The sequence below is a fragment of the Hippopotamus amphibius genome, chromosome 17 (assembly GCF_030028045.1).
Source record: "Hippopotamus amphibius kiboko isolate mHipAmp2 chromosome 17, mHipAmp2.hap2, whole genome shotgun sequence".
In the NCBI taxonomy this organism is placed as follows: domain Eukaryota; kingdom Metazoa; phylum Chordata; class Mammalia; order Artiodactyla; family Hippopotamidae; genus Hippopotamus; species Hippopotamus amphibius.
Genome location: NC_080202.1, coordinates 47,850,256 through 47,862,599, shown reverse-complemented (window position 1 = coordinate 47,862,599; position 12,344 = coordinate 47,850,256). Strand labels below are relative to the sequence as shown.

The window sequence follows — 12,344 nt, the reverse complement described above, 5'->3', positions numbered from 1 at the left end:
CCTTTACTAACCTTTCCTTACAACCCTAGTCATTCACAGGAAACTGGTTTAACACAAAATAGCATGAAACAAAGGCTATTTCACAACTTTTGTCCAAGTCAAAGGCATATGATGTGGAAACAAATTTCTGAAATAACTGAGAAGCAGGTTGTTTTTTTCTTTTCAACTGTTCCTTTTTCTAACGCAGGCTTCTCTCCACTGACTAACTGGGAACAAAGAAAAGTCCATGAGCAGCAGAACACTGAAAACGCACCAAAGCAGCTTTATGAACAAAATCTGGATTCAACAGGCTACTGGAAAGAACTCACTTCCAATGGAAGTCACAAAATTTATGACCTTAAACAATAAATGTACATACATTTCCTAATGCTGCTGTTTGGCTGCAGGAAGGAACGTGAGAAGCAGATTCATTTCACCATTTCAACTAAAGATGCACATTTAGAAAGGGTAAGTTTCTAAAAATGGCTTCCAGAAAAGTTTGGAGAGTTCAATGGCCCGAAGCTGAAGCCAGACTATTATAACTGAGTTGCTCTCAGGAGATATTTTATTAAAAACTAACCTGTAAAAAGAAAGTAGAACAGATTTACTTTTTGTGGTATAAACTTTTCCTATTATAAATAGCCAGGAGATCAGCCCGGCTTTTGGGGGACAAAGAGAGCTTCGTGGCTTTGCTGCTAAGGTTTGGTCGCACACAATCTGGGGCTACGAGGGTTTCACAAAAGGCTGCCTGGTCCAGCAGAAGAGACAGCGGAAGACCCTCCCCCGTTAGCGGTTTCCCCAATGACAAAAACAAGCATATTTACTGTAGAAAACACCCATCATCCCATTATCCAGATATAATTATTTAAAACATTTAAACTATATTTCCTTTCCATCTGTTTTCAATGTATATATATTTTTAAGAATACATAACATTAAAAAATAGATATAACTAGCATGGTTTTATATCCTTTTTTAAAAACAGATTTATTGAGATATAATTCACATACCATACAATTCACCCATTTAAAAAGCATAATCAGTGGTATTTGGTATATTCAGAGTTGTGAAGACATCACCACAATCAATTTTAGAATGTCTTCATTACCTCTAAAGAAATCCTGTGTCCCCTAGCAGTCACCCCCCATTTCCTCCCAACTCCATCCCCACCAGCCCAAGGCAACCAACCACTAATCGGTCGCAGTGAATTTGCCTATTCTGGACATTTCACATAAACAGAATCATAAAATATGTGTTCTTTTGTGACTGACTTGCACTAAGCATAATGTTTTCAAGGTCATCCATGCTGTAGGACATATCAGTGCATCATTCCTTTTTAGTGAAGAATAATATTTTATTATGTGCATATACCACACTCTATTCTTCAACTGATGGATATTTGAGTTTTTCACTTGTTGCTATTGTGAATAACACTGCTGTGAACAGTTGTGTACAAGTTTTCGTGTGGGCCTAGATTTTCATTCATTTCTCTTGGATACATGCATAGGAGAGGAACCGCCAAATCATATACCTCTGTGTTTAACATTCTGAGGAGCCACCAAACTGCTTTCTGTAGCAGCTGCATCATTTTACATTCCCACTGTACAAGGGTCCAGTTTCTCCCCATCCTCATTAATAATTGTTATCTGTCTTTTTTTATTCCAGCCATGCTAGTGGTTTGGAAGTAGCATTGCATTACGGTTTTGATTTGCATTTCCCTGATGGCTAATGACTTTGTATATCTTCTTTGGAGAAATACCTATCCAGATCCTTTGGCCATTTCTTAATTGGGTTATTTACCTTTTATTATTGAGTTGTAGGAGTATCTTATGATATTTTGGGTACAAGACCTTTAGACATATGATTTACAAACTCTGTGGGTTATCTCTTCACTTTCTTGATGGTACTGTTTGCAGCACAAAAGTTTCTAATTTTGATGAAGTCCAATTTATCTACTTTTTCTTTGGTTGCAGGTACTTTTGGTATCTTATCTAAGAAGTCTTTACCTAGCCCCAAATCACAGAGGTTTACTCCTATATTTTAAGAGTTTCATAGATTTAGCTCTTGCGTTAAGGTCCATGATCCATTTTGAGTTAATTTTTGTGTACGGTGTGAGGGAGGGATCTGACCTCATTCTTTTGCATGTGGATGTCCAGTTGCTCGAGCACTATTTGTTGAAAAGACTATTCTTTCCCTCACTGAACCGACTTGGCACTCTTGTCTGTATCCCTTCTAAAATTTATTTTTAAATTGGATATATGGCTTTATATTTTTTAATTATATTATCATATAATAACTTATTATATGATAAACACTTCGCAATTCTACTTTTAAATGTTTAAAAAGCTGACTCTGAGGAGGGAAAGGGGAAGCCTTGGGAAACCACTCTGCCAATTAAGACTTCTTGGTTTCTGTTTGATTACTATTTGCTTTGTAGAGTTCTCATCTCCTGATAACACCAAACAGGACATAGTATCTTATGATCCAGTTTGTAGGTAACAAGGTAATTAGTGGAACTAGCAATAATGAAGACGGGACTCTCCAAACCTGCGGCAGTCTACATGACCTCTAAATATTTCTTAAAACCTTCCATTGAAAAGAAACATGGCAGTGCCTGATGTGATCTGAACACCAGAGCCTCACACTTGGAGGACAAGCACAGCACTGCTCACCAATGGTCCTCCCTCCCAGGCAGGATGCTTCACAGCATAAAGAACTAGCAGCCTCCCCAGCCTCATACCACTGAGCAAATCCACAGGCTGCCCATGGGGTCTCCCCTCCGAGGTGCTGACCCTAGGGCTAATACTAGCCCACATTTAGACATTTCTTAAAAGTTTCCTTATTTTCTTAATTGCTATTTATATTTTATCCTCAAACCATACAGACTACCTCAACAAGATGATCAAGCTCTGAGTCTCCTCAGCCAGCCTCATGGCCTCACTATTCTAGAGGTTAAGCTGCCTGAGGAGAGAGAAAATGGCACTAAGATCACAGGGGTTTGGAGACTTCAGAGGCTGGCACAGCCTGTGTTTGTGAGATAAAGCAGGGTCACAGGGCAAGTCAGGGCTCAGTGACTGATCACTAACCACTAAACATCTGGCAAACCAGGCCCTTCCTCCAAAATAGTGGTATTTTATAATGCGAATTTTGAGCTCCAAAGTGATTTCAGAATTCCCTGAACTTGTTTTTAATTATTATGGTTAAGAATAACTACCAAAAGTGTTTTAGCATTGTTTAATATAAATCTAGTCTGTATTTACTAAATATCACTGGGTGTTTTTAACGTTGGTTTGCCTCCTGAGCACCAGTGGCCCCACTCACCTCCTGACCCAGTTACACTGGACAACATGTGAGAAAGGAGGCCGAGTGTGTGCAAGGTGGTGCATTAGACCTGGAGCCCTCAGGGTGAGAGATGCTTTGAACATGGCCTGTAAGAGGCAGCAGCAGGGTGCACCAAAGGCTGGAACTGTGTCCCAAGCTTCCTGTATAGAAGAGGAGGGGCCATGCTACCCTGGGTGAGTGTCTGGGTGGTGGCTGACACTGACGAAGTAACAGTGTAACTTGAAGAGGTGTCAAAGGTTCCTTTGTGTCTCTGAGCTCTTTCAGTCCCTCTTGGACTCATGACAGCAGAGGCAATATGAACCCAAAGAAATAACCTGACCATCTTTGGCAGGAAGGATGAGCACTAGTGACCATACCAAAAAAGGTTCACATTTGGCGAAATTGTGGGGAAACAGGCATTCTTACTACTGGTGGGAAGGAACACTGGTGCAACACTTATGCAGAGGAATTTGGCAATATCTAACAAAGCTACATGTGAGTTTACATTCTGACATTCTGGTAAGATTTCACCTTGAAGATATACCCCCAACAACACAAAAATACACATATACAAAGTTGTTCACTGCAGCATTGTTTGTTATTGCAAAATATTACAAACCACCAAAATGCCCATATAAGAGACTGAATATAGTATGGAATATTCACACAATGGAGTCAGTCTTTGCAGCTGTTTAAAAATAAGAGGAAGGGGAGATACCTAAGAACTGATGTGGAGTGATTTCCAGAATGTACTAGTAAGTGAAAAAAGTATGCAAAAGAGTATCCACGGTGTGCTATCCTTTGAGTAAGATAGGAGGGGAAATGACCCCAGAGAGAACGAGCCAGAGACTCAGGAGACTGGTTCACTCTTGGGGCGGGGGTGGGGGTGGCATGGATGAGTAGAAGGAATAGGGTGGGGGAGACAGCACTTTTCTGAGTATGTCTCTGTACAGCTGTAGTTTCTGGAACCATGTTAGTGCTTCACAGGCACAGAAGAGAAAAGAAAATCAAAAAGGGGGTGGGAGAAGGTCCTCGTTCGCTCAAATTACAAAATTAAAGAGAAATAAAACTAGTAAAGAACGATCTCCACTGAAAAGGAAAGCAGGAAAAGTAATAAAACAGAGTATAAGAATAAATACTGTAGTAGACCTTATTTCTCAAAAACGCTGCAATGATATTTCCCATCCCAGATGCTCTTCTAAGAATTTGCTACTCCCTCAGCAAGAGGTGGAATCTATGCCTCTCTCCTTAAAGCTAGGAGGGCTTTTTACTACTTTGATTAACAGAACAGGAAGGAAGTGACATTATTTTACTTCTGAGATTAGGTCATAAAAGGCCCACCTGGCTCTTTCTGCAGGGACACTTGTGCTTGGAACCCAGTCACCACTCTGAAGGAAGCCCAGGCCACATGGAAAAGAACCGAGGCCCTCAGCCCCCAGCCTCAGCTGAGCTCCCAGTCACCATCCAGCATCTACTTGCCAGCCATGCAAGTGCCATCTTGGAAACAGGTCCTCCAGCCCCCAGTCCAGCCTCCCCAGCTGACACTGCATGGAGCAGAGAGAAGTTTTCATTGCTAGACTTGGTCAAATTACAAATTTGTGAACAAAATAAATCACTGTGATTGTTTTAAGCCACCCCATTTGGGGCTGTTTGTTATGCAGCAATTTGATAACTAAAACACACACTTATACCTTATTCACGACCATCTCTACTACCAGACCACCCCTGAGAGCCAGGACATGGCCCACGTGTAATTCAGGCAGGCCAAGTGGACGTGGCAGCCCAGCACTAAAGCTCACGCACTTCCTCCAAAAGCCCCTCTTTCAAAGACGGTTACCTGAATTCACATAATTCTGGCTCTCTGGTTTCCTAGCCCGTGCAGTTTAGAATCATTAAATTAGGAGTCGGGGTGGGAGATGGGGATAAGCACTCAAGGAAAGGTAGCTGCAAGGACACACACCAACACCAGCCAACTGACAACTGACAGATAACGCTGCAGTCTGTGGTCTGCGATGGCTCGGATGGGGGTGAAAGGCCTGACCTCGGCAGTCCCGCAGGAGGACAGGCCTGAATTTCTGTGTGTTGTATTGAGTCTTTAAATCATCAAGAGAAGATTAAATCATCCCTACTTGCTCTGCCTAAGGGGGACAGGAAATGTAATGTGGTTTTTAAAGATATTCATCACATTTAGAAGACCAAAAAAAGGTTCTGGTGCTTAAAGGGGTAAGTGCTAAGTACCTGGAAGAAACATTTGTACCACCGACACCCCCCCACCCACTCCAATGACAGCAACGCAAGGTTGAGGGGCTAGGCCCTGCGCCAGCGGGACTTCCCAGGTCCTCCTGGGGCTTCCACAGAGCCCAGTGATCACATGATACAAGCACATGTAACACATACTGAGGAAACGACGTTCTGAAACTTTTTTCTAAATTTACAGAGCTCTTTTTTAAAAAGCAAGCATTTATTTATGAGATCATTTTCTTACATCACACAATCTTCCTCCTGATTTTCCTGAGTCTGATGAGAATCTAGACAGTTGGTAGCCCAGGCAGAAAGGGAATTAGGGGGAGTGGGATTCACTGATGGTAAACAGGACATTTCTAGAACAGTTTTCTAACCACTCTAGCTTAGAGGGAAGTCTACTTCCCACTCTAGCTGGTAACTTAGGTCAGAGGTGGAGGCAGTGGGTCAAAGGCCAGCAAAGACATATGGTCTTTTTGGCCATGACAAAGTAGGCCGGGTGAAGGCTCTGGGGCCTCTTCCACACTGAGGGTCAACAGAATGACTAAAGCCTGAAAGCACAAAGAGGAAGGTACCAAATGCTTCCCAGAAATACAGTCACTATGAGAAGTCAAACACTTTAGTAACTGAACACGGGAAAAACAGGCTTTGTGCTCCACAGGCGGGAGGCTGTGACTCAGAACCTGAGTGGGCGTAGCGGCTGGAGGCCTCAGGTCAAGCACAGTCTGAGAGTGACCTACCAAGACAGCCATCCCGGAGTCAAACGGCCTCGCAGTCCCACATCAGGTTTTGTGCACTCCATCACTTAGCAACTGTGAAATTAAGCTATTTAACTTCTGTGATGTTTGGTTTCTCCACCTATAAAATGGAGACAATACCACCTGGTTTGCGAGACTGTTCAAGGGGTAGGAGTAATTCTATTTAAGTATCTAACAGAGTCTGACATATGGCAGCTAATGTTATTTATCTTATCACAAGTGATCTTGAGTCAATGTCCAGCTTGTTAGACTTTGCAAATAATGCTTATGGTAAACCTTCAAAAGCCCTGGACACAGCTGAGGAGTCTGAGAATTTGAGAATATAATAGTTATTGAGGAACTAGATCTCTATCGCTAATAATTCTGTGAATTTCCCTACTGATCACTCAGTTGCTCAGGTCAAAAGCCAGGAGGTAATCTCTGACTCCTCTGGTTCTCTCCACCCCACATGGAAATCACCCCCACATCCAGCCAGCACCCCCCAACAGCACCCCAAAGGCTGCCACTTCTCACCATCTGCTATGACCACCTTGATCTCCGTCCCATTCTCCGCTGCCACAGTCGCCACTTACCCACCCTCTTCCTCCTGCTGCCCCTTCTCCAGTCTCCGTGAAGACCCACATGTCTTTTTAAACTCAAATCAGATCAACACTAGCCCTGCTCAAAACCCACCCAGGGCTTCCCATGATGTGATGGGACGAGGAACTGATCTGACGAGGCCCTGCCTCTGTCCCTTGCTCACTGTCACCCACGCTGACCCCACTGAGGTTCCCTGAATACTCCAACCATATCCCTGCTTTGGGGGCCCTGGTACTTTCTGGTGCCTGCACCTGGAATGCTCCTCCCACACAGATCACCAGGGCTCACTTCCTCACTTTGGTCAGCTCTGTGCCCAAATGTCACGTCCTCAAAGAGGCCCTCCTCGACCACCAACCTAAAACAGCAGTTTGCGCCACTTCCCATCCTCCCTTTTCTGGTTTTATTTTAATCCTTATCCGCACCTGATGTTTGCTGCCTGCTGTCTCCCTGACTAGAGTTCAAGCTCCCTAACAGCATGGCCCTCATCTGTCTGGTTCAGCACTGTGTCCCCAGTGCCTAGAACAGGGCCTGGTACCAAAGAGGTGCTCAAAGGGCTTACGTATGAAGAAGTGAGTTTAAGAGCAAAAAAGCCACCTCCAGGCAGCCAGCTTTACCTTTTTTCCAGCTGTGGGGCTGCTCTCCGCACTCTGCACTGGGCTCCTCTGGGGGCTTCGGTTTTCCTGGGGGACACACCTGGCCATGTACACGCTGTAGTCCAGAAGCATCTTCTGCCGCACACTGCCCACCAGCTCCTTCTGCTTCGGCTGGGACATGATCTCCTCCACGCTGCCTTTGCTGCTGCTCCGGCTGTGGGTCAAGTGCCCCGAGGGACTGTTGTGTCTGCTGTGTGAGGGCAAAACCCCTGGAGCAAAGAAGTGATGGCTGTTAATTCAGGTGAAGAAAATGACAGCAAAGGAAGTGGAACACAGAGCAAATTCCACTGGGTTCAGTTGAAAAGCAGCTAAAACGATATAAATAATTGTTGAAAAAAAATATATTTACAAGATTATTTCTCACCCTGCAAGACACCTTCCATGGTAATGATAGATAACTTTTTAAACAGTTTTTATTTTTCTTCAAGACAATTCAGAGTAATGGGAGCCATGAAACATATCTGGTACTCTTCTCTCCTGGTGCTCTCTTAGGGTCAGAGGAAGGACCGACACCCCAAGGGGCACATAGAGTGGGCAGAAAGCTAACGGGAATTGCCATAAGCTGTGGATGGACAAACACACCATCTTCCATTCATTCATTCAACATATTTTTTATCAAGCACTTTCTCTGGGCCAACTGCACGTTAAAAAGAAAAATAAGACATACACGATCCCTGACCTTGAACTCGGGCACCTAGGCAAATAAATCACTATTTTCTGTAATAAGCACTGTAACTGAAGCATGACTAAAGGACCTTCAGGGCAGAAAGAAGAGGGTGAGTCCCTCTGCCCAAGAGAGCTGAGAGGCGCTTCCCCCAGCACTGACTTTCACAGGTAGTGACCTCTGGACTGCCCCTTGAAGAAACAGTTGGCATTTTCCTGGCCTAAGAGGTGGGGGAAGAGCATACACAAAAAGCAATGACAGGGCACAGGATGTCTGGAGGACAGTGAGAGAGTCAGTGATGTTCCAAGCAAGGTACATGGGGCAGAGGGATAGGAAAGGTGCAGAGGTGCGTGGTGACTAACGCAAATGCAGCGGGTCAGAGGCCAAGGGTTCTGCATGTCGATGGTGATCCTGGGCTTGGAGAACATGCTGAAGGCCAGGAGCCTGAGAGAGCATAAGCTGCCTTCTCACCGGGCTTCTTATCACAACCAGGGCTCTCCTGCTGCTCCTTCTCGCAGAGGAGCCACAATGCATAAATATAAATATTGATAAAATCCTTAAGGAACCAGCAAAGGCAAAAAAAAAAAACCCCAAAAAACAAACAAAAAAATCTGCAAATGGTTCCACCACTGGTTAAATGATTCAGTACAAAGTACTGCAGTGATCAGCCTAGAAGGTAAATAATCCCTGAACATACCTTAGGTGGCAAACAGCCATCAATTCAGGGCGGGCTTCCTTCTCTCCTAACTGGGACTCTCTCTTGATTCTCCTACAGGCCTTTTAAAAATACATAAGCGTTTAGCACACATCATTACCTGGTTTACTTCCAGAGACACCAGGTGGCTTCTTGGTTTCCGACTTCAGCTTAGATGCCAGAATAAATCTCCTAAACCACTCCTCTTTTTCTCGGCCAGTTCTCCCAAAGAGATAGAGTATCTGATCTCGCTGGCCAGATCGTGTTCCCTCCTGAGGGTGGGGTGGCTTCTTAGGGTCCTCGCCTCCCAGCTCCCTCTCGGCAGGTAGCTTTTCTTCAGAAGTCTCCTTATCAGTCTGGGCCTTAGACATAAAGTCATCTTGTCGACCCAGCTCGATACAAATCGGGTACTTTTTATTCCAGATTCGTTTTCGAGCCAAACTTTTAGGCACAAGATAAATCTACACAGAAAGGGAAAGGATTTACACACTAAATTAAGAATTGGCTACGTTGTGCGTTACTACTGTGCAGAGCACAAATGCAAACTTCATAGTATTTTTGACTAAAATGATAAACGTGAAAGAATTACCACCTGTCCATAACATGACTATAGAAACGAGAATTTTTAGAAATGACTTATTCTTCAAAATAATTCCAAAAAGTAGGTACTCAAGAATTTCACAAGAGTTACAAATATCTATGATTTTCAGGTGACAGTAGCAGAATGATTATTTAGTGGATTACCATCAACTAAGTTCGGAGATCAACTGAGTTTAATGACCCTGGGCCAAACTTAAGCTGGGGGAAAAAAAGAATTTATCAACCTAGATCTTGATGGGAAGCTCACATTTATCAACTACAAGTTAAGAATGAATTTATTAAAAACTATCTTAATTATTCTGCCATTTTGTAGAAACTCAAAGATCACTCACTAGAGTTATAAGAACAGAGAACCTATAGCTTTTTGGAATAACAAATAATTTACATTTCTCAAAATGTAAGTATACTTCTATCAAAATGTGGCTATTTTACATATCCATAATTTTCACTTTTACAAAGCCTGCATTAGTTATTAGCCTAGCACCACCACGTGTGGCTTTTCTTTGACCCAAAAAATTAACTCTCAAAGTCAGAAGAGTGTTTGATCTCTCTGCTTCTCATAGTGTGGTCCGTGGACCAGCAGCACAGATATCACCTGGGAGTTCATAAAAATGCAGACTCTCAGGCCCTATTCATATTTGCTGAATCAGAGTATGTATTTTAAAAGATGCTCAGGTGTTTCATATGCACATTAACATTTGAGTGGTACTGCTCTAAATTACACTAATACTGTAAACACACAACATTTTAAGGGGGAAAAAATACAGTAAAGTGTCCAAGATTCCAAATGCCTTTCATTCATCTAAGCTTCCAAAATTAGTCGGGCTCACCTTGCTGTCTGAGAGGTCGTAGATTTTCTGGCTGATGTAGGTGACCTCTGGCTTTGTTTCATTGTAGCTTGCCCTCCTGGATATATTTTTATTGGGCTTTGAAAGTCTTAAGGTCCCACCCTCAAGTCGAACAAAGACCGAATGCGTCAAAGTTGCATGGTAAGTTTCCGGATCATAGTTGTAAATCTCATTCATCCACCCCTGATGGAGAAAAACTTCTATTAGTAAAATCAGAATAAACAGACATGTGATTCAATATGTAAATGATGACCACTCTGGTATTCAGGACACTGAAACCAAACTTGACTATGATACAAGTATTAACTTATTGATGACCAGAAGTTGCTGTGACAAGTTGCTTAGCTTGAATGGTAATCGGTGCTGAGGAGTAATTTGGTATATTTTTGATAATTAAAAACCTGAATTTAGGAGGAGAATGACAACGTCCATTTTCCTAAATAATTAAAGGTTCTTTTTTTTTCTTTTTTTAAAAGCTGACAAGCAAATCAGGAAACTCAAAAGTTTGGTTCATGTAAACAGAAGTCTCTCAGCCTGACCTCCTCCGGGGACGAGTAATCCCACCCAGTCTGGCCTTCTTAATTAATCAGACACATCCTCTTCTCAGCCCACCTGCAAACAATCTTTGAAATTTCACAGACCATATTAACTCACTTAATATAAGTTAATTCTATCTCATTAGAATTAACTAATTTCTATCTCAGTGAAATCACATAGTAAAGCAGATGATCAAGACTTAGGTGTTAAGTACATCACAGACATGATCAACAGTATGTCAAAATTCAAAGACACCTAGTAACTTAAATGAATAAAGTTGTGTTCCAGGTTCCCCCCACCCATTAGTATAAGTCTAAAAATCGATGTATGGGTACAAAGAGCTAACGTATCGAAGGTATGAACAACACACAAAACCCTTACACACAATAAAATTGTGCTAAAGCTAGTCTCTTAGCTGTAATCAGTATTTGTCATTTAACACTCTGCCAGCCCCACAGTACTTTTTCAGATGATATGGGCCAGATCTCTTTAAAAGAAGTTCTCCAGGGAATTTTAATTACCATGTTCCCACTCCCCTCATTTTATAAATGTCTTTGAAATGAGCAGCCAGATGCTGCAGATCACTACAGTGGAGTTGGGACTGTCATTCTTTTCAAGGAATAGCCATTTCCATAGTAAGTATTTGAGTCTCACTAAACTCTTGAATTGAGAGCCTTGGCAAATGAGGGATTCTCAAAATTCTCTTTTATATCATTCATCCATTCATCAACACATGCATTGAATCTCTCTACGTGCCAACTAGTGCATCAGGAGTTGATACAAAGATTTTAAAAAAGACAGCATTCTTGATCCAAGGGTACTCCCAAAACAGTAGAGAAGAATTGGTCTTCATTTCACCATCCTATGACCCCACTAGAGCAACTAAATAAAAAGTCCTCACAAAGAGCATCCTGAGTGTGTTATTGGAAATAAAAATGGACATACTTCTTTGTCATTGGGTGTGTGTACGTGTGTGCGCGCGTGAAATTTATGAGCCAATTATATGAATTTATACACCTCAGTAGATCTTTTGCATGAGCTAGGAATATCTCTCCCTCCACCCAATGAGTCACTGCATCTATTAAAAAGTGTTGGATGAGTAAGCACGGGCCATGGGAAGAGGGTGTAGTTTGGGTGTTTATAAAGAAACGGCAACGATGAAAGCAATGAGGCAAAAAAGCGGCAAGTAATACAGAGCACAGTAAGGCCTGAAGTGGACTGAGTTGTCAGAGCATCAGTTTGGGTGGGCTTGTTTTGCTAAATATAGAACTAAGCACAATTTTTGGTTCACAATTCTTTATCTTGAGTCTGTTATTATGGTGAAGTACATTCAGTGATTTTTGAATGCTGAATGGCTTGCATTCTTGGGAAGATTATCCATAGGTCATGATGTGCTGAAGCTGGAATGGACTATACCAGCTCATGAGAGCTGATTCTACACTTCTCTTCCCAACTCCACGTTCAGTGACC

General features: G+C 42.5%; 1 protein-coding gene across 4 annotated transcripts in view; it reads right to left on the bottom strand.

The window, feature by feature from the left end:
* TEX2 (testis expressed 2) overlaps nucleotides 1-12,344 on the bottom strand; it is a 104,619-nt gene that overhangs the window by 30,447 nt on the left and 61,828 nt on the right. For all 4 annotated transcript variants that reach the window (XM_057713900.1, XM_057713903.1, XM_057713901.1 and 1 more), the window contains 3 exons: nucleotides 10,320-10,520; nucleotides 9,011-9,350; nucleotides 7,493-7,740 (listed from right to left, as the gene is read on the bottom strand). In XM_057713900.1, the coding sequence (XP_057569883.1) occupies nucleotides 7,493-7,740; nucleotides 9,011-9,350; nucleotides 10,320-10,520 (789 nt within the window). The remainder of the gene's footprint in view (nucleotides 1-7,492; nucleotides 7,741-9,010; nucleotides 9,351-10,319; nucleotides 10,521-12,344) is intronic.